Source organism: Osmia lignaria, chromosome 10 (assembly GCF_051020975.1).
Source record: "Osmia lignaria lignaria isolate PbOS001 chromosome 10, iyOsmLign1, whole genome shotgun sequence".
Classification (NCBI taxonomy): Eukaryota; Metazoa; Arthropoda; class Insecta; order Hymenoptera; family Megachilidae; genus Osmia; species Osmia lignaria.
This window is the reverse complement of record NC_135041.1, coordinates 13546802-13571743: the sequence shown is the minus strand read 5'-3', so window position 1 is coordinate 13571743 and position 24942 is coordinate 13546802. Positions and strand designations below refer to the sequence as shown.

Here is a 24942-nt window from a genome sequence, read left to right as displayed (position 1 = left end):
AATAATGATTATAAAAGTTATTTTAATAAAACTATCGTTATCAGAAATTTAAATATATCCATATAAATTAAACTATACTTTTTTTATCTTTCTTAACGATGTTCTTGACTTTTTCATTTTCTTTACTCGGATTATTGTTCCCTACAGAAGATGTTTGTGTTACATATTGCAAATTTTTGTTTTCAGTGTTCACTATTTTGGATATAGAAGATGTTTGTTCGTGTGAAGGAACTATTATGGCATCGTTTAAAGATTTCTCAGACTGTAACATTGACATACATTTCGTAACAACAAATACGATTAATAATAACTCAACAAATTTTCTCAGCAATTTGTTTAACATTTGCATTACTAATTAATTATCCGCATTCTGTTATCACTTCAAGCCGGATTTATTACCGCTTGAAATTATCTGAAATTTATTATCAAGATTTAATGCCAAGCCAGTGAAGAAAAGTTTTAGAACCGCATTGTTTTTGTCGACAAGTTTTCATTTGTGCTTTCTTCAACCCTTTTGTGCAATCCCCAGCTAAACAATGACGCCAACGAACTTGACGTCCATTTCCACAGGTCACGCTACATTTACTCCAGTTGCTCCAGTTATCCCATAATTCACCATCTACAGTATTTAAAAAATTATCAATATTAACAACCCTAAAGAAGAAAGAATGTTACACAAATTCTAGATAATAAACTCTTATTTACTTACGATTTTCGGTATCTTTATTGGTTACTTTAAGAAAATCGTTTAGTCCTGTATTATCTAAGTGAGAATTAATTTCGTCTGTATAACTGAGCAATTTACGACGATGATTTTGAAAAATTTCATCACAAGATGGGCATTGATAAGATCTCAAATTTGATAATTCTTTACCGTGCCCTCCTGGTATTAATTCGCGAGACTATTCGATTGAATTTAATTGGTATCATTACAAAATTATATTAAAATTGTAAGAAGTAGAACTGTTTGAAATAACTGACTTTTAAGTATCTATGTTTCTTAATATTATATGCAAAATAATGCAACATGATTTTCCTCCTATTATTCGCCCGACATTTTTGTGTGGAATTTAACCGAACGTAAAAGAAATTTCCATCTTGCTTATCACGTATGCTAATTTTACAAGCTTAACGTTAAAAGTTAGGAAAATTTTAATAAATCAAGTTATAATGTACCATTCGTGTATTAAAATAATTGCCAAAATATTTGAAGTAAGTTTTAAGACATTGTCCGTCGATCTAGAGACGTAAAAGTTTTCAAATTTCATTACATCGTTGGAATCTTCTGAGAAAACGTAACTGAAACAATGTGTTAGTATTAGAGTAGATAATAATTGCATATCATACTAATCCTGGCCAATATTCTGTTAATTCGATTAAAAATAGTGAGGAAAATAATTTTCATTAAATATGTTCAGGTTATTTAATACCCAATAAAATCGAGATAACGATATTTTTGATATTCGTCTTATTTCGTATGTATAAATATAATAGCTATATAATGGAAGTTATTATTTATGCGAATACAAATAATATAAGTATTTCAGTGTACACAAAACATTTACAGTAAATATTTGTTACACCTCTAATTGAAACTCGTTTGTACTTGCTTCTAAACTGGCTCGCTTCTGTATCATGCATTTATCAAATTTCTCTTTTGTAGAAAAATAACAATCTTCTAAATTAACGTATATTTAACATTAGCCACGAAGTATTCATAGCCTGAAAAACGCCTTATGAGCACGACCATTCGGAATCTGACCTTGAAGTCTTAATCTTCGAACGGCTTCCCTCAGGTGTTTCGGTTGTAATGGCCCTGTTTCTTGATGCGTTTCCATAACATCAAGAGCTACAGTAATAAATTAGATAAATTCAATTTCTCTGTGAAAAATGTTGATCTAAACCGTTCAATTTTACCTTCTTCTACAATTTCTCCAACAAACACCTTTGCGATACCAGACATAGCAATAACTACATTCTGTGATACAGAGCAACCTGTTATAGTTTGCATAATCTATAACAAAGAATGTAATCATGAAATATTTAAGAGCACAAATTAATATAATTAAAGAAGAAGAAATTACCCTTTTTATTGCTGCTTTTGGAAAAGCAGCTCTTCTATACATTTCATATCTGTCCAATTGATCTTCGGTAAAATTTGAAACTAATACTCTGTTAGGAAATAAACAAATATATTTTTATGTATTTGTAGAAAATAGTAAATATAATAATGGAAAAGTTAGACATGTACTGCATCTTTTCTCTCTCTTCTTCTTCCAATTCTTTCTTGCTTTTTTCTTTGCTTTCTCTTCTTTCTTTAATACTTGTTGGATTTGCATGAGGTAGAACTATATCATTTTCAAACATGTCCTCTGTAGCTTGCTCTTCTTCTCTCATCTCAATTTCATGTTTAACAATTTCCAACTGATCTTCCACTGCTGTGCACAATGAATTGGATCCTACTTCTTCAACATCGGATTGAGATTGAGAGCTCATTGCATCTGATTCTATCTAATAGTTACCCAAATTTAAAATAGTAAGATGAATTAAACTTAAAAATATTATGATTTGTGTGTTATAATTATACCTTGACCTGCATATTATCAATATCCATTGACTCCGCATCCTTAGTTCCAGAATGTGGAGAAGGACTACCCTTCTCTTCTTTTTCCTCCACATCTATGTGCTCACTTTCATTTCCAGAGTCCTCTTTCCCAAATATGTTATCCATTGTATAATAAAATTTATTGACTTGTAACAGAAATCATTAGAATACAACGAAGATCATATTATTTTAGGTTAGTATAGTTGTTGCAAGGGATATGAAAGGTATTTGTACATATTTTAGGAACGAGCTAGAAAAGAATACTTTATTTAAAACAGGGAAAATAAATTCTATTGGCAGGAATAACAATAAATACGTTTATTTCTTTATATTAATTCGACTTTTGAAATAACGTCAAATCCCCTCTACTAATCCTTTATTTACATACGTTTTGACAACTCCATCACGATTTTTGGTATAAAAAAAATTGATCAAAAATAAGAGTACATATTATTTTATACAGTATTATTAATAATAAAATAACAAAAAATAATAAAACTTGTATTATTATAGATATTATACATATAATTTAATTTTTCTTGTGCGTGGGACACCTGTGATCTTTCATATAAATTGTAAGTACCATATCAATCCAAATCATTGAAATTGGGAAGAATCATTAAAATAAGAGTAATTAAAAGCCTCGAGGAAGATGGGATATAAACATTTTCCAAAAAACAGATACTTTTATAAATTTTGACAAAAAATATTTGGACGAGTCAAAAGGACCTTAAAGTTGCAAAGTGGCGCCACCTGGCGGTGGAATAAAATTTAGTCGATGGTGTCGCGACGCCGCGACGTATTTGTCAATATCTCATCGTTTTCACGATTTTCACGGTCCGTACGGATTCGTTGTAAATCAAATCGCGGATATTTGTCGGCTATCGGTCCCGGGGTGATTTCGGATAAAGGAAATTCGATATTTGTCGCGGGTGGAGAACAAGTTCGACGCGGCTGAAAAAGTGAACAGTGTTCTCGGCGCGGAAAAGGGAGAACGAGAACTGGCCGGGACTCTGAACGATAGCTGGTAGGTTGGTGGTAGTCTCGCGAGTATATTGGCTATCTTTTCTCGAGGATCGCGGGGAGCGGCGGTAGTGAGTGGAGTGGAGTACAGTGAAATATCAAAGACCGAGAGTAACATCCAGCGAAATAGCTGACGCGATATCCTTGTATCGAAGAATCGAATAAACGGGCCTACGAATGCAGCTTCAAGACGGAGTCGCGTATTAAGATGTGAGTACGGTGTGCCTTCGAATACACGACGTTTCACGGGCGAATTATGGCGAAAGGAGAAGAAAGGGTTTCGTTGGCAGCGAGCATTGCATCCGTTACGACGTCTCTTCAACGAGTGTAAGACAGTGGAAAATACTGTCTTCGTAGACGGTACGGAATACTGGCGATAACCTAACAAAAAGTATTCTTGTAAACACTAATCATATCCATTCAACTCTGCGCAAGATCCTTTATTATACGGTTCGCGGTTGACGCGCGTACGCCTCTTTTCACGCATACTGTCGTACGTTTTATCAACGGGTATCGTTCTACGACACCTTTGTGCGTGAATATCGTGACAGGGACGCGAGTGAAACCGGTCTTGTCTCTTTTCGAGTGCCTCTCGATACGCTCCTTGCTCTCTTTCCTCCATGAAAACGTCACTCTCGCTTCACCTTCAAATTTCGCTTCGCCCTAATTCGTTATTCGACATCTCGTTTATCCTCGATTGTATCGCGATCGAACACTGGCTAGTTTCTTTTTTAAAACTCTATCGTGCGAGATACGCTATCGTTCTCGTTTCTATTTTTTAAACAGCGCAAATTGATACATAATTGAATAAAAACAAGGATGAGACGGGAGAAAATAATGGTAGGTAGGAGAGGAAGGCTTTTCAGCGTCGCAGCGCAGGATACGCAGGTTAGAAAGTAGCGGGTTTCCAAGCGGAATCGATCGAGAGCAAGGTATCCACGTTGCTCTAGGAGATCTATGCGCTGTTCGGATATAGAGGGATAGTCTGTTTGAAGGGAGGGCGGGAAATGTCGCGTTTACGTAGAGGCTAATGCAAAGGGAGCGTCTTTGAAACTAAAGGTGTAGCGACGGTCGTTGGCCGAAGGAGAAACGAGCCGAGTCTCCCAAGAGTCTCGCGAGAGTAGACGGAGCCTGTTTCGCTACGGGAAGCGCGTCGACTCTGTTCAGCCTATGAACTTCGAAGCTGTTCCACGAAGAAACGATAACGTTACGCTAACACGCACAGGAATTAGCCTGTTTTGTACTTTCGATCCTGGCCTTTGTTCGTATGTTACATGTCGAGTGATTTTTCAGAAAAGCAAAGATCACGTTTCTGCGATTCGTTTTAAGAATTCGAAACAGCGCCTCCCCGATGACTGCAAATACTTTCTGCTCGCTAGTTTAATCCGTACGAGTCCCCTTGCCAGTGGAGAGGTAGAAGACCGCTTAATCGTTCAGCGGGGCAAAGCGTCGCGGAATAAGAAAGAAGTATCGTGACGCGAAAGCTTAAACGAGCGAGCAAAGTGGTCGCGTGCGAGATATAGAATACGTGTTTACGACAATCGGCATCGCGGAGGTCAATATACCGTTAGAGACACCGCGATATATCCTCTCTCCTCTCCTCTCTACGCTCTGTTTTACAGAGCGCATCACGCGTGGCGCCGCCGCGCCGCGACGTCGCTCCTCGATTCGTGAGCATCCCCGCGTGTTTCCTATTTTCTAAAATATCTATTTCTTCTTCGCGTCACTCTATCAATGCGTTGCTCGTATAGTTGAACCGCACAGGATGCAGCCAGATAACGTTGCGTCGGATAAGTTTACTTCTATACGGATACACCGTTGTTGTTCACGCAACTTTCAGTTGTACTCGCGTTCACGGGACGAGCAAGGTCGCGAACTTGTCAGAAATCGAGTTGTACAGACCGAATACTTTGGTAAGTCGAAGAAACTTGATTCCTTTGTCCTGAAAACGTTCTCTTATCTAGCATGCTCGATAATACCCTTTACAAGGCGTTCCTGAGAAGACTTAAAGTACTTTCGAGCGTTTGAAATGTCCGCAAATGGTCGCATCGGTCAACGTATTTCGCGATTCGAATAGGTGTATATACACGTACATTTCGGTTAGCTATCAATGAACTGTGTTTACACGTGTAAACGTCGCAGTCGGTTCGCGCTCTTTCGTTTCTCGCTGCGACTGCATCGGGTCCTTGACTCGACTCTCTGCCACTGTCAGTAAGTAAAGCGAAACTTTATGTAAGCACTTTCTACCTGCCTGCGAAGGCATGAAAAGACGATCGGTAAAAAACAGCCTGTTGTGGCGAACCGCGATCGCTTGGAAATAATGTCGTGGGTGTTCACCACACGAACCGTACCACCTTCCATCCTTGCTCGAATTTTCTTCTAAACGACAGGGGTAATCCTTTCACCGCGGTCTTTCGTTCTTTATTATAGTCGTGAATCTGATGCTGAAATTGATTGCTAGTTTCGTGTCTGGCAGAAGAAAATTAGAGGAGAAAGGATTAGTTCTCGTGTAACATATCGTTCTATTTGTGTATCTTTACGCGCACGCGTACACACGTCATAAAGTGATCATCCTAATAGAAAATAACGATTTGCGATGTCTGTTTTATTGCAGGTGCGAAGAGGCTACAGAAGTGGAGACGCATCATCAGCAAACGGCAGCAACAACGATGGGCGTCGCCGAGGATGAGACGCCGTCCTCTTTGACTTCTCATCCGAACCCTAACGTTAATAACCCCAATCAAGAAGGTACGTGTCCTATCCGAATTTTATACTTCGTTTCTACAGAGAGAAAGTTTCAAAGTAAAAAAAGGAACAAAGGTAAAAGGTCATTCACTTTCGAAGCAAAATTGTGTACTTAATACGGCAATTTATCGAAACAATAAGAAGAAAATCAGCTATCTCTTTTTTACCATTCATAATGTACCATGTTCCTTTCAAAACTTGTAGCATTGGCTTCGAAGCTTTTTATTTTCTTCAGAAACTCGATTTTACGCCACTTATTTAGAAATAGTTTGATACTTACGACAATGGTTCTCGGGTTACGCGAACACGGAGAAGCTGCTTTTTTACAAGTTTCTTTTATGAGATCTCACGGTGCTTAGTTTTTTCTATTGTTCGCTTGCTCGAGATACGTGAATGGCATCACTTTTTATCGTCTTCCTGAAACCTGTTCCTTTTTTTCCGTTTCTTCGGCGGAGCTCAACGTTTCCATTGATGGACTTCGGCGCTTAAAGGGGATATTTTTATATTGCATTTCTTTATGCTTAAAGGGGATATTTTAAAACAACTTAAATGTAAATGTTTCGCGACTTCAAACGATTAATTGACAAATTGATAATGTAAATTGGCGACTGTAAATGGAATATACGGCTCTCTTCCGGATTCGCGATCGACGTTAATCACGACTCGCGTTAACCTTGCACATTCTCGCGTTTTAACTTGAAACCAAGTCTCAACGCAAAACGCGCGCTCATTAATCCGTTTAATTATGCCGACACGGAAGCAGTAAACTACCGATGCGACAGAAGCGTGCAATGCCACTTCTCACCCAACGATCACCGTACCGGACCTAACGATCGCTATCCTTTCTTGTCTCTTCCGTGCTGTGTCCTATGCACACATTACATTTCCCTCGGTTAAGAAAAGGTGTGTGGAAAGAAGCTTCCTACTGTTCTTCCTACTCGTTCCTTTTCCTTGAGTCTACTTCATATTCGTAGGAAGATGGATTAGCGTTAGTAGAAAGAATAGTAAAATACTAGAGCTAGGTGTTGGTAAACTAGAAACAAAGTGGAACGAAGTTAAATAGTAATTACCGTTATCAAACGTGACTTTCCTTTTTCAGTTTTACATTGCCTTCGCTTATAGTTATCTGGATTAGTTCTTGTACTTTGTCCAATTTTGTTATTCGTATTCGTAACGATAACGAGTGTCCTCGCGAAGAACGAATCGTCGAAGGACAACCTGTCGCGAATGAATAAAGTGTCTTTTGTGACGTAGTTACGCCAAGGAAAAGTTTTATCATTTTGACCGTATAATATGCGTTTTCCCAATGTATAAACGTGACTAATGGAGAACGATAGTTGCGAGGTCGGGAAGATTTGTTCGAGCCAGTTGATGAAAATTGCTTTGTTTCGCGTGACCATTCTCCTGCTTGTTCATCGATCGCGTTACCCATTTCTGAACTGATACGAGTAGGCACACGAAAAATTTAAGATATGTTGTGTGAAATCTGTGCTAAGACCGAGATACTTTACCGAGAAGCTATCCTTTTAAGCGCAAAGATTACGATACATATAAAATTGACTATAGAAATTGCAATCGAAGATATCCTGTGCTAGATGTTTATCTATACTGTTACTTCCGCTATTTTACCATCGAAGCAGGTTTTTTCCGTATGAAAGAACGGTGCTTTTGTGTAATGGCGTCTCTGAAGTGGCACTATCGTTAACGTAGCATCTAGTTCGAACAGTATTCGAACAACGAAAGATTTTAATTAGATCTGTTTGACGGTGTCGATCGTTCGCGTACGATACGGTGCAAATTTAAACGTGGCTCTCAAACTTTATGTTTTTCTCGGATTCTTTTCTTCTCTTGTTTTTCTGCGTCGTATTTTTCAAGCAAAGAAAGGAAATAATTGCAGAGAAGATGGATCGTACACTGTGCGACGTATAGTTTGTTGCGCAAGATCTATTGTTTTCACGACTTGTCTGGAAGAAATGGAAAGTGTTTGGCTTCCTGTTAATCTTCCCTGTGATGCACGGGAACGACTTTCTTCGTGGAAAGTCTTTTGAAATGTTTGCGAAAATCTATTCGGATTAAACGTATCATAGGTGAACAGATTAGTTTATGTTGAATCGAAAATTGATAGGCATCTGGCTCGAATGGGCACAAAGAGCTAGCCAAGTGTTTCGATCGTGTTAGCGGTATTATCTGTTGGACAGGTTTACCTGCTGTCGCTGGTTGATAAGGTAGATATCTTCGAAAGGTGATCAAACTAAGCACGCTTGGGAACGATGCCGTGTTTCAGGAAAATTGCCGAAAGCCTCCACGTAGCTTGCTATTGTTAGATTCTACACTATTGTTAACGCCTACTGTGCTACCGTTATTAGAGTGGAAATCCTGCTCGTTGGTATTTACGCGATCGTTCTACCGATTCTTTTTCTTTTCTTTCCGTGAAAATTATCCGTTCTATGCTGAAAGGAGACGTGAAATGAAAGGAGAATGTAAATTTTTAAGTGGTCAGCGTTTAAATAATCCATCTCTAGAGCGGACTAAAACAAAACTGAAACAAATTCAATCTCGCGGAGAAAGTACAACGACAGTTTTCCACCTTGTAGATTATACAATATATTCTTGGTTGGTAAAGTAACAGTTCCGCAATATTTTCACCTGGTATGCGACACGTAGTGGAGCACTGCAGTATTTCAGTTAGGTCGGACTGCGCTTTGAACCGCTGCCAACAACGTCTTCCTCTTCGTCATCCTGCTTTTACCTCCTCGTCTCTCGAGCCTTCTGTAGCCCGGTCTTCGCGTTCGTTTCACCTCTGTCTATTCTAGGTCAAGTGTGTGTTTTAACGATCAGCGTTTACGATGATTTTTCGATTCGAAGATGCAGAGTGATCGAGCAGAAACCACGTGGTTGACCGATAACCAGGTAATCTTCTCAGCACCGTTCTCTGAACGCATCTTCTCGCAGATGCGATCCGCGGCATGCCCTAATTTCGTCTCGCAGTACATATGTCGTATCAAGTGTCGTGTTTTTCATTGAATTTTCTCAGTTGTAATCAGTGGCACGCGTATCAGAGTCTTATCGTCGTCGGTAGGACGTTAAAGAGCTACTTTCTTTTCCGCGAGAAGAACAAACAACAATAGGGTGCATCGTTCGATTCGTAGATCTTATCCGACTCGTTTCATTCCATGTTTTCTCGCCGGCTCGGCTAGCGTGCGATTAAATTACAGTAATTAAAGGTGAGTTAGGAAGATTTGGTCGCGATCGGTGGAAGAAATCGCGAGACTATTAGCGCGTGCCACATGCTCGAATCTTTCGGTCGAACAATTCAACGCATTCGTCGATGCCGAACGCGTTAACAAATGCGGTTAATATGCGAGAACATTTTCAAAGTAATCTATACACGGAGGGCACTGTCTTTAATGCATTGCATAAGTTACACTCGTTACGTCGGTGGCGCCTCTATTTTTACACCGAGAATACCGTGCTGGCGTCCAACCGTTTTACGATTAATTACTGAAATCGGTGCAGCTTCTGACCGACGACGCCGATCAACGTCCGCTCTAGACATCTTGATTTTACCGTCGTCGTTTTGAACGCGAACGCGTATTCAATAGTGAACGCTTATTGACATTCGTGTCAGACCTTCGCGGCAGAATGTTGAAATTTAATTTCTTTTTTGTGATATTGTATTTTCGTGTCGATGTGATTTCATTCACCGTCGACACGAAATGACGTAAATGAATCCCAGCTAGCGATGATTAACAATTTCCGATCTAAAGCCGAGCGTGATAAATATTATTGCGATCGAGCATTCTAATCTGGACAAATAAAAGATAAGAAGCTTGTCGATCGTTTCTGCTATATAACAATATCAGTTTTTCGACGCGTCTTGGATCTCTGTTTCGTCTCAATGCAATTTATCTCTGAATGCTAGCACTGTTTCACAAAGTAAATCTTCATAGTGGAGTTTGTAAACATTTATACTATACGATTGATATCGGAATATATAGCCAGCACGAAATGTAAACGATGTCGCATATAAATGAATTCCTGTTAGTCGCTTAAGTGATCATTATCGGACGTGTATCAAATATCTTACGTATCGTTCATATCACTTCAAACCAAGCTTGTTATTTCTCAGATAAATAGAGGCGAAAAAGGAATATTGCAAAATTAAAAATTTTTAATTAGAAAAAGAAATTTTTTTTTTATCAAGAGATTTTGCAACTCGAAAGAGTATCAACGGCGGGCAAACAGGAAGACGCGGGAAGAGCCGTGAAGTCTCACTGAACTCGATCGGACACGCTTTCTGTTTTTACATCGTCTTTAGAACGAGCGGTTACGCTCCCCGCTCGAATAATAAATACAACGACTTTCCATTTTCAACTTAAACGATGTTTCGTCGATTGCAAAAAGAAATCGTGGGTGGATCCTTACGAAATCGCGCTTTGGCCGGCGACCAAACACGCTTCGATCATACCGGGACGCTTTCTCGACACCCTGGGCGCGAGTTTGCTTCGCGTTATCGTTCGTTATCAGCTGAAATCGAGCAGCTTCGATAATGCAGGAAAGTATTAAAATTGAAACCGCATCGAGTCGAATGACAAGGTTACTCGTTGCGGGCTCGAAACGCGACGGTGAAAAAGATTCGAACGTTGGCGCGCTAGGATCGCGTGATCGTGGTATGCAGGTAAATAAGGAGCTCGCATGCCCTTGCGGGCACGACGATGCACGGGGCGAGAGGAATCGAGAAGGGTAGAACCGCGACGAGTCAGGTTAGGCTGTAGGTAACCGCACGAGAGCCGCGCTTCTCTGTCAGTCAGCAGTCACGGCGCGTCAGCTGAGGCGAATGCGCATCCTTCGTTTCCCTTTTTTCTGCTTCGTTCCGTTTTTCGTTCGCTAGAAAATCGCCCACGAATCGTGCCCAACGAGTACGTGTGTCGTCTCGCGTACGTGAAAACGCGTTCCGTGTGCAGTTCGGTGTGAGCGCAACGTGTTGCTGTTGGCCGGGAACGAGAGAGGCGAGTTGCCGCCACCGCAAACCTATATGTATACACGCATGTACGTTTGTGTTGGCCACGATGTTTCCCAGTTGTGTATTCGCTAGGCGAAAAGAGCTAGCTAGAAGAGGGTAAGAGGAGGAAAGAGAAGATAAAGAAATGGTACCGAGTGCGAGAGGGAGTTGACCGAAGAAAAAGTATTGGCGTGGTGGGGCGGTTAGCGACAGTCTACCATCGCACCGGTAGTGGTAACGCGGGTGTCGGTGCTGCTTGAAGGTGTATACGCGTGCACGGATACAGCACCGATACACTAACACGAGTAGGAACTAGAGAGAGAAGGAGAACAGCAGGGAGACAGAGGAGAGACGATCGGTAGACAACGGTAGAGGAGTGGTAGAGAAGCACGGAGAGCAAGTTGGCAGAGACAGTGTCGAGAGAAGCGGTCGGTGGCAGTTCGAGTCTGTCGTCAGGTCGGGAGACGCGCGGTCAGTATCGAACCGTTCGCGAGCTTCGCCACGTTTTTCAACGATTTTTCTATTTTTCTCTTCCTCGTGTTTGCCGCGGGCGGAAGGAAATCGTGCGATCCACTCGTTTTCGTTCACCACTTACATATCTCAAGATGGGTTAAACGGTGTTCCCGAAACGTTGCGCGATTTCACGCAAGACCGGTAATTCGATTTCATACGTATACCTGGTGTGCAAACTTCGCAGTGTTTCCAAGTGCAAACAAGTGTGCTCGTTGCGAGAACTCGATCCTTCGTATGCACTGTACGGATCGAACGATATCTCGCTGGTTCGTGTACTACTCGTTCTTTCGGATAGATCGTTTCGATAAGAGAGGAGAGGAGGAAGAATATTCGCTCGATCATCAGGAAAGAAAGGTGTAAAAGAAAGAGATACGCGTAGGTACGAGTGTGATTCGGTTCGAACCGAATGAATCGTGCGCGTCGGCGACGACGTCGAAGACGAGGACGACGGGGATAGTTGGATGGTCGGTTGGTTGTCGAGGAGACGCGGATAATGCGGCAACTACGTGACCGACCGAGCCACGTTCAGCGATTCAGTGGATCAACCTCGACCTCCAAACGTATTGTCCACGGGGAGTATAGTTTCGAAGGATTCGTCTAGCCAATTACTCAACGAAGGACAAAAGATTATCCTTATTCGCGTGCGAGACTTCGAGTCGATCGTAGAAAGATTTGTTGGCGTCGACGAGCAGATTCCTGCACCGATCTAAGAGAAACCGTTAATCGAGACTGGATCGGATCGTGCAAAGTAGGACAAAGTGCAATAATCCTACTTAAGAAGGAACCTATGCCGTGTGTACCTTCGCGAACCGTAGGAAGCCAACGACGAGGATCTTCGAAGGATATCGTTGAATCGCGGTTTAAAGGTCGTTGCTTCTTCGATCCTCGAGTATTCGATGACCATTCCACGGTAGCGTAGTATTTACACAGGAAGCCTCCTACGAAAACGAAGTACCTACTAATCTACCAAATAAATCAATTAGTTCTCCTCTTGATTAAGAACAATTTTACACGTATAACCGCATAATTAATCGCGCACAACGAGCAAGAAAGAAAAAAAGACCGAGTAGGAACCGTATTCAGAATACGGAAAGAGTCGATCGAGGTATGTGCAACAAGTTAAGGGGGAACCACGTGACTATAACTACCAAAGCAAACATCCGAGCAAGCGTAGATAAGGGGTTGGAGGCGACGACCGCAAACATACAGATGCGCGCAAAAACCATCCTCCTGCGTAATCTTTGCAGCATGTCGCGTGTCGAGTCAAAACTATAACTCGCTGGCCGAGTTATCCGAAGGAAGCTTCGAAAGATTGCATTGTAATCGGTGGTTGATTACGACCAACGAAAAAAGCGTGGAAACAACAGGAAATCGTGTGTATTCGGAGACGATGCATCGTACCGGTCGAATTTCCGGTACAAGCGCAACACCTTGAATGACTTTCCCGTTTTGTGGCTTCGTTTTCGACTCGTCCGACGAGAGGGCGAGACAAATGCCCGTCGCTTCGGAAGATTGGGTGCCGCACCCGGCTAAAATAACCAGTTCCATCACCACTGTCAAAGGTGCCACCATTCAAAGCACCACCACTGCTTGGATGTCGCCTTACAGCAGAGCAGCACCCTCGGAACGTTCTACCCCCAACAACAATAATAACAATAACAACCACAATAATAATAATAACAATAATAATGGTGTTGTTATACTGGAGGGATGTAGACCGCCCGCCGCGACCACGGCCAGAAGATTCCTTAGGTGGTTCAGTAGACTCGGCCAACCACCAATGGGAAAGTCAGGTAAATTGGAAAATTCTGCTTTTCACCCCAACGAGTTTCGTCGTTATAAGATAACCGATGGAATTACCTCGTCGCATTAGGTTGTCTGGATTTGCTCGTAGAAAAGTTTGGATAAAACGAAATCGATACCCCTGCAAAGTAACATACGCGAACGTAATCTCCGCTTATTATACTTGACTACGCGGTACTGTTAGTCATCACAGGTGTTCCGTACATATGGCAGTGGCCATTAATAAAAAGACCGTGCTTACGAAGTGAACACATGCTCGCCGTTGCTGTAGATAATTCAATAGAAAAGTTCTATGTGTACGATTAAACGGTTCTTTCTTATTGCTTAAACTAACAAATCAAACGATACGAAGAGTATCGTGAAACGACGTGAAACAACTTCATTTTTTAGTTTTTCGTTACTCTTGTTTTGTAACGTAAATCATTAACAAACACGGAGTAAAATAGCTATCCGCAACCGTGCTTTTATGCCATACGTGCAATCTCCGCAACGATCAGTGTCAAGTTCCTGGTATTTAACGATGCGTCGAGTATTTGGTGCAATGTACTCGGGCTACCATGACGAATGCAGAATCGTATTAACGGGGCTTCCATTGTACGATCTTTCAACAGGCTATACCTTTACAGAGCGCGTTTTCCTCATCGAGCACCAGCTCGTTGACTTTCAAAATTGCATTCCGTGTGTGTTTGCAAGCTGTCGCATCGGGTATCATTTTTTCCTTTTTTACATTGCGTTCGCCTTAAAAAACTCGATCGATGATCCGTGGTACTTACACGGAACATGACTTTAATTAATCGTAGAAAGGTATTTTTTATTCGAGCTTGAAACAAGCGTTGCACGCATTCTGTTTCGAGCGAAAGGAGTTCGTCGTTCAATAGTGCAGTCTATTACAAGTTTGATAGGAAAAGAAAAAAAAAAAGCATATGCAGGCTTGGCGTGGCGGTAACGAACGATAAAGGAGCGAGCAGTTGCGTGACGCAAGATGTATTTGAGTGTAAAAAGAAAAAAAATAATTCTAATGCAACGCTAATTGCAAACATTAATCTACAACGAATGCTTTAATTCCCGTCATAAATATTCAAAGGATCTCTAATTATAAATATATACTCACGATAAATATTTATATTTTGGGAAACTTTTTACCTGGAAGAGCATAGAACGTTGGCTCGGTCATTGCGTAATGTTTAGTAGTTCGTTTTAGATTTTCAAGGTGCGCTCTTTCGGGAGGAAACGACACGAATTAAGATTAACTGGAAATACCAGGCTACTATTTGGAGTTGTGTTGTCGACAGGAGGTGGGTCGCGCGCGTGTCGAAATACAAATTGGTCGGTTAACGTTTCGTTAGTGGCACAGGGAGCTCACACGTGCTTTCGCGTTCATTATTTGACTGATTGTGAGTAACTCCATTAAACGAGTCGACGTTGACTCACCGAATGTTATTACAAAATTTACAGTTAAAGAGTACTTGGAATTATAGTACGTGTTCTCTACCATTGCCTAATACCTAGAGCTACGTTTTCGAGATAGCCATTCAAAATTGCCTGTCCGACTTCCAGGCTGCTCTGCTTAAAAGTAGGCGACACGGATATCGGTGCATTAGGCACTGATCTACGTGTGTTTCTTAAATTTTCTCCGTTTACTCTCTATCAGGGGAAGAAGTAATTTACTCCGTGGTTTCACTGGTGCAACTTCTCCGGATAGAATGATGTAAGGTTTTTAAGATTTTACGTATCGTAGAAGAACGCGTGTCTACGGAATCGACGTAGACATAAGCGTAAGGTTATCTGAAATAACGAGTGTTCCGTGAACAAAAGAAGATTATTCTTGAGATTGAAACAGCCGGCAACCGTAGCACGACACGATAACTAGGCCGGAAAGAGGACGAACCGTAAACTTGATAAATAAACATTAGACTTGGTGTGCAAACCAGGTCGCGATCGCTGCTGGCAACGGCATGCCGCAGAATTTGTAATAACCATGTTACTCCATTCTCTCTTCTATCTTTCCTCTTGTTACAATTATGTATCCACTAACGGTATGTCTACTGACCTTTTTTTGCTTTTCGATGCTTTCCATTTTTCCCCTTTAAATCAGTTCGGAGATTTCCTTTTATTCCAAGAATGAAAACTAAGGGGACTAGTTGCGTAGACTATTTTCTTGTTTGAAAAAATATTTTTACCGCGAGCACCGAGTTACCAGGCGCGACGATGTTGCACACGACGATAATGTCGCACCATTATTCGAGTTTCTAATTAGTCTAATGAGTGAAAAAAACAAGTTACGTAAGGTTGCCATTTATAACCGTCAATGTCTCGATTGTTCTATCTTGCTTGCCCATAACTTACATCTCGTAAGTTCTATCCCTATGTATCACGATCGAATCGGCCATGTATATTGCCATCTTTACGATCCCAGCTCCCTGTCGAAATGGAGATTGATCGTCCCTGCCTGCTTAATTAATAGGAGCCTATTTTCGTTTGGTCGTCATAATTAAAAATTGTCTTCGCTCGAAAATTGAAATATTCGGAACCTCGAACGACGAGACGAAATTGTAACGACGTTCGATTCAACTAGGCAAAGTGAAATGAAATTAGATCTAATTAAGTAGTTAGGTTGCAAGCAATTTCGTCTGGACGCGCGATCCAACGGAATAGAAATCAGCCTATTCGACGAGGAGCGCTTTTCAAACGCGTTGTGCAATTCTTGGCTCGCTCACGCGTGGGCGAAGTCGTGTGTACTAGCTAGCAGTGTTATGCGTAAAATGGAAAAATGTGATTCCAGTCACGATCCGCTTTTATTTCGTTCTAGGAACACGCATCAAATATTTCCGGGAGGGAGACTCGTCACTCGTGAGAATACATTTTTACGTTTAATCGTCGTGAACGTATTTACCGGATAAAAGGTAGACAGGTAGATAAAGCATTGTCCACTTTGAATTATAAAAATGATAATTACACACGATAAATGATGATAATTACGAAGGTTACGAATACGAAATTTTGTTTTCGCGTAGGCTGTTCGCGCTCGACTTACGGTACAAGAAGGTAATAATAGGAAAAAAATTCGTTTCGGCGAAGAATGGAGAGCGTGTTCTTTTCGTTGAGAGAGCGTTGTCACGCTACACGCTATCAGATGTGAGGTCATTGGCTCGTAATCTTCCAAGGAGGTTACACGCAGGTGCCCGAGCGAGAATACGCGTCGTCTGTGTCACCTGCTTTAAATTGTCTTTCTAAGCGAGTGCAAACAACTACTCGACTCCTTCTATCTATCAGGCAGCGTAAACGCACGCGTTTCTTGGAAATACGAATGTTTCCATTTCGTGGAGAAACTACGAGAAACATCTCCGCTCGGAATAATCCGTTTCTGATCGATCATTTTTCACCGTGTTACCTTTCCATATACGATGACTCGCGCTTTTGTTAACATACTTTTGAATTCCAAGAAAAAACGTGGTTACTGCGTTTATACCTACTTTATGTAATTATTCATGCTATGTATCGTTAATCTTTTAACCTGCATTCGCTTTCGAAGGTGACTCTAAATTTGATAATTACCGTAGATAAGTTTAAATAAATAAGCACGCTTTCTGTGCATGTTGCCACCCACGACAGTGATCGTGATAAAAGAAAAATATTTTTTAAACTTTAACAGATTTACGCGAATAAATATGTGCGAGTCGCCGTAAATCGTTGCTACGATAATAAGTAGTCGGTATCAGAGACATCGCTTACTCTATATAACGTCGTAGTGTTAAATCTTTGAAGAGGAGCAAGGAGAAAAATATGTTCTGTAAACACAAGAGTTTATCATACGCTGACACGGTCTCGGCGCTACCAAAGATAGGGATTTTCTTTCCCTCGGCGTTTCCAAGCGCGACGAAAGAAACCGGGCATCTTTCGAAGTCAGATACGTTAAGAAATCGAAAGTACGATTGTTTTTTCAAGGCACGCGCACGACGCAACGGTGTTTCGAAATTCGAAGCATCAACATCGAGCATAGAATCGAAATTCTACGAAAATACCAACAGGCGTTAATATTCTCTTGCTTCGACCGCGAAGGTTATCGTTCCAAAGAAATTGAAATCGTTCGCGATGGTTTCAATTATCTCGATGACACGACGAGAAGATTTCTGTTTTTAAGGAACGTAGAATTACTGGGGTCGTAGATCCTACGAAGCGTTAAATTTCTATTTTCTGTCATTTCGGTGTAACGGCACGATCAGTTCTCCGATGAGAATCGATGCGGCAAAGAGGCAAAATGTAATCTCGCAAGTGGGGTCAAGGATTGCTCGCGAAAGAGATTAGTGCTTACAGACCGTGGCAACGCGATTCGTTGTCTACATCGGCGAATATACGTACGTATATTGTAAATACTGGTTGGCGAACAAAGCGACCATTGTCGTGCACGCGCGTTCGCGCGAAATTATATTGTATATCTTCTCGTCCTGATTTTCGGTCTGTGTTTGTTAGGGAATAAAATTCCAAGGTCTGCCTCTCGCGCGACAAAAGTTCTTAACGTCGCACGGATATGCTACTTCGTAATTTCCTGTACACGTTATTTTTCTATGTTCCCCGAACATAATGCTATTCATCGAGGTTCTTTCATGTTTCTAATGGTGACACGTTTCTACCAAAAAAAAAAAGAGAGAAAAGATGCGGTTACGTAAAATCTTAATCGTACCCTCGTGACAGAAAGAGAAAACACGAGAAAATTTATACGTTTTGCAATCGTAGGTAGAGCTATGAAAATTAAGAAATCGAAGACTCGAGGAACCAGCTTCGCGTTATCGTACCAGGTTTCTTCCGTAAATCACACGGAAGAAAGTGCGAATTCGTGACGCTGAATTTTATAAATCAAATTTCGCCAACAGATTTCTTTTTCTTTCGAGGCATCGCGTTTTGCGAGACAGTAAGATCAACAGTCTCGTTGACAAAAAAAGAATCGTTTATATTAGATAAAGAGAAAATTCCAAGGATCGTGCTCGACGTGTGCCTATTTTCACGTTGCGTAACGAAGCCGGTGCAAACCACCATAGCTTCCTGGAATTATATAACACAGGTGCACTGTTTGAACGAAAAATAGTTAAGTATCATACATGATTTTTCTAGATCTTTAATTTATCCCTCAAAAACGGGGTTCAATCATTCTAGGAAACGTCTCATTTGGTCGATAAATGATTCATTTATTATTCGAGCAGAATGTTGAATATTAAACATTACTTTCTCCTATGTTGATTTATTACTTAATCGCAGAATAAATAGTACACGGTTCGTTGCAACAAGTTCGCCGAGTGCAAGAGAAAAACAAGGCTCTCGATCGATCGTTTCGTTTTACATAGTTGGAGCGTCAGAAGTATTGGGAAAACGTAATAAAAGAAGCGAAAGAGTACGAAACGAAGAGGAACGCGTGGTTGTTTTAGAAACTGTGATTAGAAAGCTTTTTGTTGTTCGTTTGCGGAACGATCGGAATTATGTAGTGGTCGAAAAGAAGAAAAAGAACATAGGCGTGCAAAGAGTACGGAACGTCGCGCCATCGAGTTCGACGCTCTATCGCATGCGTGACGTAAAGTTCTAAGTGCAACGTGGTGTGCATCCACGTTTGCATAAGATCAACTTCTTGGCAGCGTTTAATTTTCTTGATCAAAACTCGCGCGAACCAGACACCGAGTTGAATGAAACCATTGGTAATTGGAAGAACGAGATTTATGTTAATCATCCGAGGGCGGAGTTGCATTTCTCAAACATTGTATTTTACGTAACACAAACACATTATAGGTGTCTGGTACGGTCGTTCCGTTGTAATATTTTATTAGTGCTAGTTTCATCATACCTGGTATGATCTAAGAATCAAATTTCGCTCTTGTAAACGCACCATGAAACACAATAATTACAACGACGACCGGAATATTCGCCATTAATTGGTTCGCGTATATGGGTAATGTCACTGCATAATGCATATCGTGAGAATTATTTGCCCTATCGTTATCCAGTCGCTTCGGATCAATGAGCGTAGTCGAGACACGAGGACTGTTTGCAAAGTGGGCACCGATAAAAGCATAGAATCCTCCTTGGTCAATTGAAAATTAATAAATGCTTAACGCCTTACGAGCTTTCTAAATGAATCCACGTTAGAGAAAATTTTCGAAAAGTAAAAATAAAAGTTTGAAAACCGTCGAGGGAATTCGCTTCACTTTTAGCTTTCTATTCCGCACTCCTATTCGCTGTGAACTAACGACGCGGAAACTTCAAGGCTAATCGAGTAGTACATATTTCGTAAGTAATCTTAAATTATCTCGCCTTTTAAATGCAATCGATTGCATTATCTGCTTATCGTTTTCCCTTTCGCTTTTCCATTCTTTCACGCGTACACGGTCGAAATAAATTTGTAATAATTATTGAAATTTTTGCATATCACCACCTGGTTTCGAACATTCCATTTCTGTAGTGAAACGCTCGAATATCTAATATTTCTTTTTATAAAAAAAGTACTAAAACTAGTTCGTAAGCTCGTTTGCCTGATTAGAAAACATCTGACGCAGCCATAAGTTGGAGTATTACATGCAGTTTGTGTCATCGTTGCGATCTTTAAAACATGCGGACGAGGAAAGTGGGTCTTGCTTCTATAATGGAAATTTACAAAAAAAACCTGACGTGGTTTATTTAATGTTCTTTCTCTCCTTGGAAACAATCGTCTTTCGATTAGGTCGAAGCACAATTTATGAATTGGTACTTTATAGGATCGCGTCCTTGACACGCGCGAACGTTAACTAAAATTAAGCCAGAGAATTCGGAACCAGGGCCAAAGATCGACGCTACAATTCTGGCTAAAGTTTTGTCAAGCTCGTTCATCCGTGTACGTATAATTGCACCTACATGAAACATTCTCAAATGATAACCGATATTTTCGTTTCTAATATGTACTATATCAAGAATGGTATCGTGAAAATTGTTCTTCTCTTTTCCAAAGAAAGCATCTTAAAAACGTTTCTCGCCAAATCGCCGCCACTCACGGCGCATAGTTCCGTTCTATTTCTGTTCTTTTGTCCTCTCGCGTCGCTTTTCATCGTGCATCGAAACGATCGAATTGTATGCAAAGTTTTGCTAATTTTCCTTCATTGTTTGAAACTCATTACCCGTCGATGTCTACGCGAACAGTGCGCCGGTTACTGAGAATGCTGATCGAATACCAAAAGAATGAATTGTTCGGCTGATACTGGATATTAACTTGAACTTTTTGATTCAACAGTTGACTCTTGGATCCGTGTATAACTGGAGCCGAATTGTTCAAGGATCAGATGTATTTTTGTCTGTCCATTTTTTTGTAGAACAGAGGTAGTTTATCTTCTTCGCACATTGTTTCTGAGAAAAACAAGGTTTATTTTCTCTGGTAACGTCGCGTCGAAAAAATGCTTTTGAGTTGGTTCCAGCGAATTTGCAGCATTTCGCGTTTCATCGTGGTCAATCTACACAACCTTCGGTTTGTACCTTGGGCTCTACGAATTTTTTCTTCTACTTTTTTCTACTTGCAACGCTGGTTCTGCCGTCTATCTTTTCAAGTTCGAGGACAATAGATTTTCAGTTTAGCCAACGCGATAAAAAGTGGCTGGTTGTTTCAAAGCGTACACGCGTAGTTGCTTTTGCGTCATCTAATTGTACGTCGCCACCATCCTTGAATCCGTTTTCCAATGACCACCTCCGCTCGTTCTTTGTTTCACTCTTTCCGATTATTGATACGAGTCGTTTAAAATGGCGCGTTGTAAAAAATGTACGTAGACTACTCATTTTTGACTTTAACCGTGCACCCTAATAACAAGTTTAATTTATACAGAGGCCGTCGGTCTCGACTCTTGGAAGTATGTATTAAGTCGAAGGAAGACGCGTGCGTATGCGACTCATGCTTGATTCGAAGTACAGTTAATCGAGAACCGCGTGCAACTTTAGACCGATGTCGTCACCGAGAGCGCCACCGCTATTTACCAGCACCACTGTGCGACCATCGGAATCGACCACCGACCAATCGTTCTCGATTCTCTTCGCAACTCGCTCGACTAAATAACTGTCGTACACCTGCTTACCTTAACGTTATTCTTATCTCAATTATTTTCTGATTGTTTTTTTAAAGACCGTTTCGAGGGCAAATCGATCACCGATATTTATCAACCTGCGTTACCGAAAATCAGAGATAAAATTTGTTGCCATGCACGAAGGAATCGTTCGAGTATCGCGTGATCGCAAACACGATGACCGAGCAATTAATAAGCTATCGACACACGAAACATTTACGTCGATAACGTTGATTTTCGCTCGATTCGAACGCGATCCTAATGTAGCCGTCTAATTGGAGTGGCAAAGCACGTTCACCGATTCAGCGACCGCCAGGGTACACGCGAGAAACGTGCTCGATCACATACGTTCACGCGTGGGCACACATTCAGGCCCCCATATTTTCATACCGCGTGTCATCCAATCGGACTCGCAAGCGTTCGATCGACCAACGAACGGTTAGTCGATCGTTCAGTCACTCGGTTAGACGGTCACCGAGTTACGTTCGTGGCTGCGTTCGAACGGTTCCAGTACGATTCTGTCTCGTCTCGGATCGGAATCGTAGCTTCTCCACGCGTGTCTTATCCTTCTTCGAGTGTGCTCCATCGTTTCGCGGCTTGGCTTCTTTTTTTAGGTGACAATTGCGATCGTATATTTCATAAACATCACGCGACACCAGTCATTCCAATTTCGATCGTGTCATTCTCCGATGGTATTCGTACAGTGAAAACGCCTTGACGCTTAAAATACCGTGACATTTAAATGCCTTCCGTTGGGCGGTGCTCCGAAAATTTATACGAACGAATTGAACGAATAAACGCGTTGCGACGAGTGTCGTTCGTTCCATCGCGACCGACTAATCGCTGTCAAACGATCGTGGCTCAATTTTCTTTTCTCAGAAGTAAATAAATTAACGTGTAACAAAGTGCGCTTGCCAATCAGTAGATTGACTAACGCACGAATTAAGCGTCGATTATCGATGTCCCCTCGAGGCAGGAAGTTTTCGTCGGTCGGGCTTTTATCGGAATATCTTGAATGACGAAACCTTGACTATTATGAGACGGAAATAGCGGTTTTCTAAGCATTTCGACCGGTACATAACGCGCGTGTGCCTGATAATACAGACCTATTATTTGTATATTTTTCGCGTAGAAACAGATGCGTTCGAGAAACAGATTGGTTGGATAAGCGACGGCGAAATACACGCGGCGGTCCATAAGCTTCTCGGTGACGTAACTTGCGACAAGTGCACCGCGCCACGGGTGCGAAGGTCGTGTCTATCTAGCAGGATTTAATAAAGAGTCAAGGATAATAATTGCTTATTTATACTCATCGGGTCTGACTAAAACAGTCGAGATTCGCGGTGCGCTTCCCGCCGTTTGCACTCGACTTACTATTCGTTCGCGCAACCAACGACACGTATTTATCGATGAACCGTTATCAGTCAAGCTGTTTTTCGTGTGTCCTAATTAAGAGAATATTTGACGCAACGCGTTTGGATATAAACGAGGAATCTAATCGCGTTGGAACGAAAATCCAATGTTAAATAGAGACCTTAAAAGCGATTCTTACCCAGCAGGTTTAACGCGTAACGGACCTTACTTTTAATTCGAGGACACGAGGAAAAACTTGTAGGTGTGACTCCGCGTCATCGTTTCTAACAATCTTTGCATCTTCGTCCTACAAAACTTTGCGAGCACGGATTGCGAATTCATTCGTCGCATTGAATTTAGAGATACTTCTAATCGTGCTTTCGATACTTTTCAGAAGGTTTGTCGGTGTCGCGTAGGCGCTTGCACATTTATCGTTATCGGTTACGTAAACTGTGAATCGAATAGAAATTTTGGTGGACAGTATACGCGAGTGGTAAAAAAAAGTATTCGTCGATTTATCGATATTGTAACGATAGCACGTTCAAATCGTGGAGAACAAGGTCGAGCAGACGTAACGATTTAGAAGGAAGGAACAAGTTGGCTGCATTTATCGATGTACGATTCGGAACTGTTCAAGACTCTGTGGACGAAGATAGGGCAGATGTGCAGCTACATTACCTGTGCCAAGTCTTATCTTTCAGGTCAGTTCGACGATTCGCAATGGAGTCGTTCAATTTTATAACGTACGCCAAATTTTTCAGTTTCGCGTAAGGTAAGAAGCTGTACATACATACATTGTGTACGTAATCGCACATCTTAACTGACTTTCCATCGAATAAATTTCGTAATGTTCGAAACAAATAGAAATCTGTTTGAGTAAGACCGCGCGAACATCGTGGGTTAATGCTTTTCAGTTAAATTGCGATAATTTGTCAATAACGAAGTACATGGTCCAGTGATATCGCGATGAGAAGCAACGTTCTCTGCAGACAGCAATTATGGACATTCTCTTTTTATTTTCGTTCAGTTGACTATTAAAATACTAATTAACCAGCTGCGGCGGAATCTCGCGAGTGAACGACATTAAACGCCTCCTATAAAAGAAACTGATACAGCACAGGAAATAATGTATTTACTCCTAGAAACCGAATGAATTTATTATTTAACCTAATATTAAGTTTGCCACGAAATACGTAGAAACGAAACGTTGATCACTAGGCGGATGTACTTTCACTTTCCGGCACCGAAGTCATCCATTACGCGATAATTTATTCAAACGAATGCACAATGTTGTCGCATTTTCCGTACTTCGGTAATATACGTACACATATCGTGTCCTCAATTTTTCTATTTATATTTTCTGATAAACGGACGAACAGGTCTGCGAAAGTATCGTTGGAAATTTTATTTCCTCGACTTAGCTTGTATTACGCTCGAGTTGCTGCAATCACTTTCACTACATCATCTTTTACGGTTCAAGCGTATCGTACGAGCGAGCGTAAGTGTGAAATAATCTAGAAGCAAATAATAATTGCTGTCCATTAATTAACGCTTGAAAATTGTTAGTCGAACGAATCTGTCAGTTCGATGCAGCTTTCCCTGTGAAACGTTTTCTTCCTGTTTGGCAACGCGCCCTAGCAATACGGAGTAGGAGGGTTGCTGGATTCTCGAACGACCCTGGAGGGAAGAGATTCAGGACGAGGTCAGGTCGCGTACGACATTCCCGCAATTACATCAAAACAGTACTTGGGATATAAATTTTCTGCGATTAGCGGCGACATTAACGAAAACGATTAAATAATCTGAATGCACGTTGAGCGTGCGACACGGAAGAC

The 24942-nt window shown here is 41.2% G+C and overlaps 3 protein-coding genes across 15 annotated transcripts in view; 1 reads left to right on the top strand and 2 right to left on the bottom strand.

Annotated features, from left to right (window-relative positions):
* Positions 1 to 134: 134 nt before the first annotated feature.
* On the bottom strand, positions 135 to 1107 carry LOC117610150 (uncharacterized). The gene is made up of 3 exons (XM_034337199.2): positions 982 to 1107; positions 710 to 902; positions 135 to 619 (listed from the first exon to the last, which is right to left on the bottom strand). The coding sequence occupies exons 1-3, from the start codon at positions 1027 to 1029 to the stop codon at positions 426 to 428; spliced, it is 435 nt and encodes a 144-aa protein (XP_034193090.2). The 5' UTR covers positions 1030 to 1107; the 3' UTR covers positions 135 to 425.
* Taf11 (TATA-box binding protein associated factor 11) lies at positions 994 to 15973 on the bottom strand. 8 transcript variants are annotated; one of them, XM_034337063.2, is made up of 7 exons: positions 2994 to 3179; positions 2588 to 2751; positions 2252 to 2511; positions 2085 to 2172; positions 1918 to 2014; positions 1177 to 1849; positions 994 to 1114 (listed from the first exon to the last, which is right to left on the bottom strand). In XM_034337063.2, the coding sequence occupies exons 1-6, from the start codon at positions 3007 to 3009 to the stop codon at positions 1716 to 1718; spliced, it is 759 nt and encodes a 252-aa protein (XP_034192954.1). In that variant the 5' UTR covers positions 3010 to 3179; the 3' UTR covers positions 994 to 1114; positions 1177 to 1715. The 8 variants fall into 8 exon arrangements, with proteins under 8 accessions (XP_034192954.1, XP_076546858.1, XP_034192981.1 ...); XM_076690743.1 differs by lacking the exons at positions 994 to 1114; positions 2994 to 3179 and adding an exon at positions 15742 to 15973; XM_034337090.2 differs by lacking the exons at positions 994 to 1114; positions 2994 to 3179 and adding an exon at positions 3335 to 3475 and having other exon boundaries at positions 2588 to 2855.
* Positions 3700 to 24942, top strand: part of trc (Serine/threonine-protein kinase tricornered) — a 38856-nt gene continuing 17613 nt past the window's right edge. The window contains exons 1-2 of one of the 6 annotated variants that reach the window (XM_034336865.2): positions 3700 to 3838; positions 6243 to 6376. In XM_034336865.2, the coding sequence (XP_034192756.1) occupies positions 3837 to 3838; positions 6243 to 6376 (136 nt within the window). In that variant the 5' untranslated portion in view covers positions 3700 to 3836. The other 5 variants (XM_034336887.2, XM_034336899.2, XM_034336883.2 and 2 more) reach the window with 5 other exon arrangements.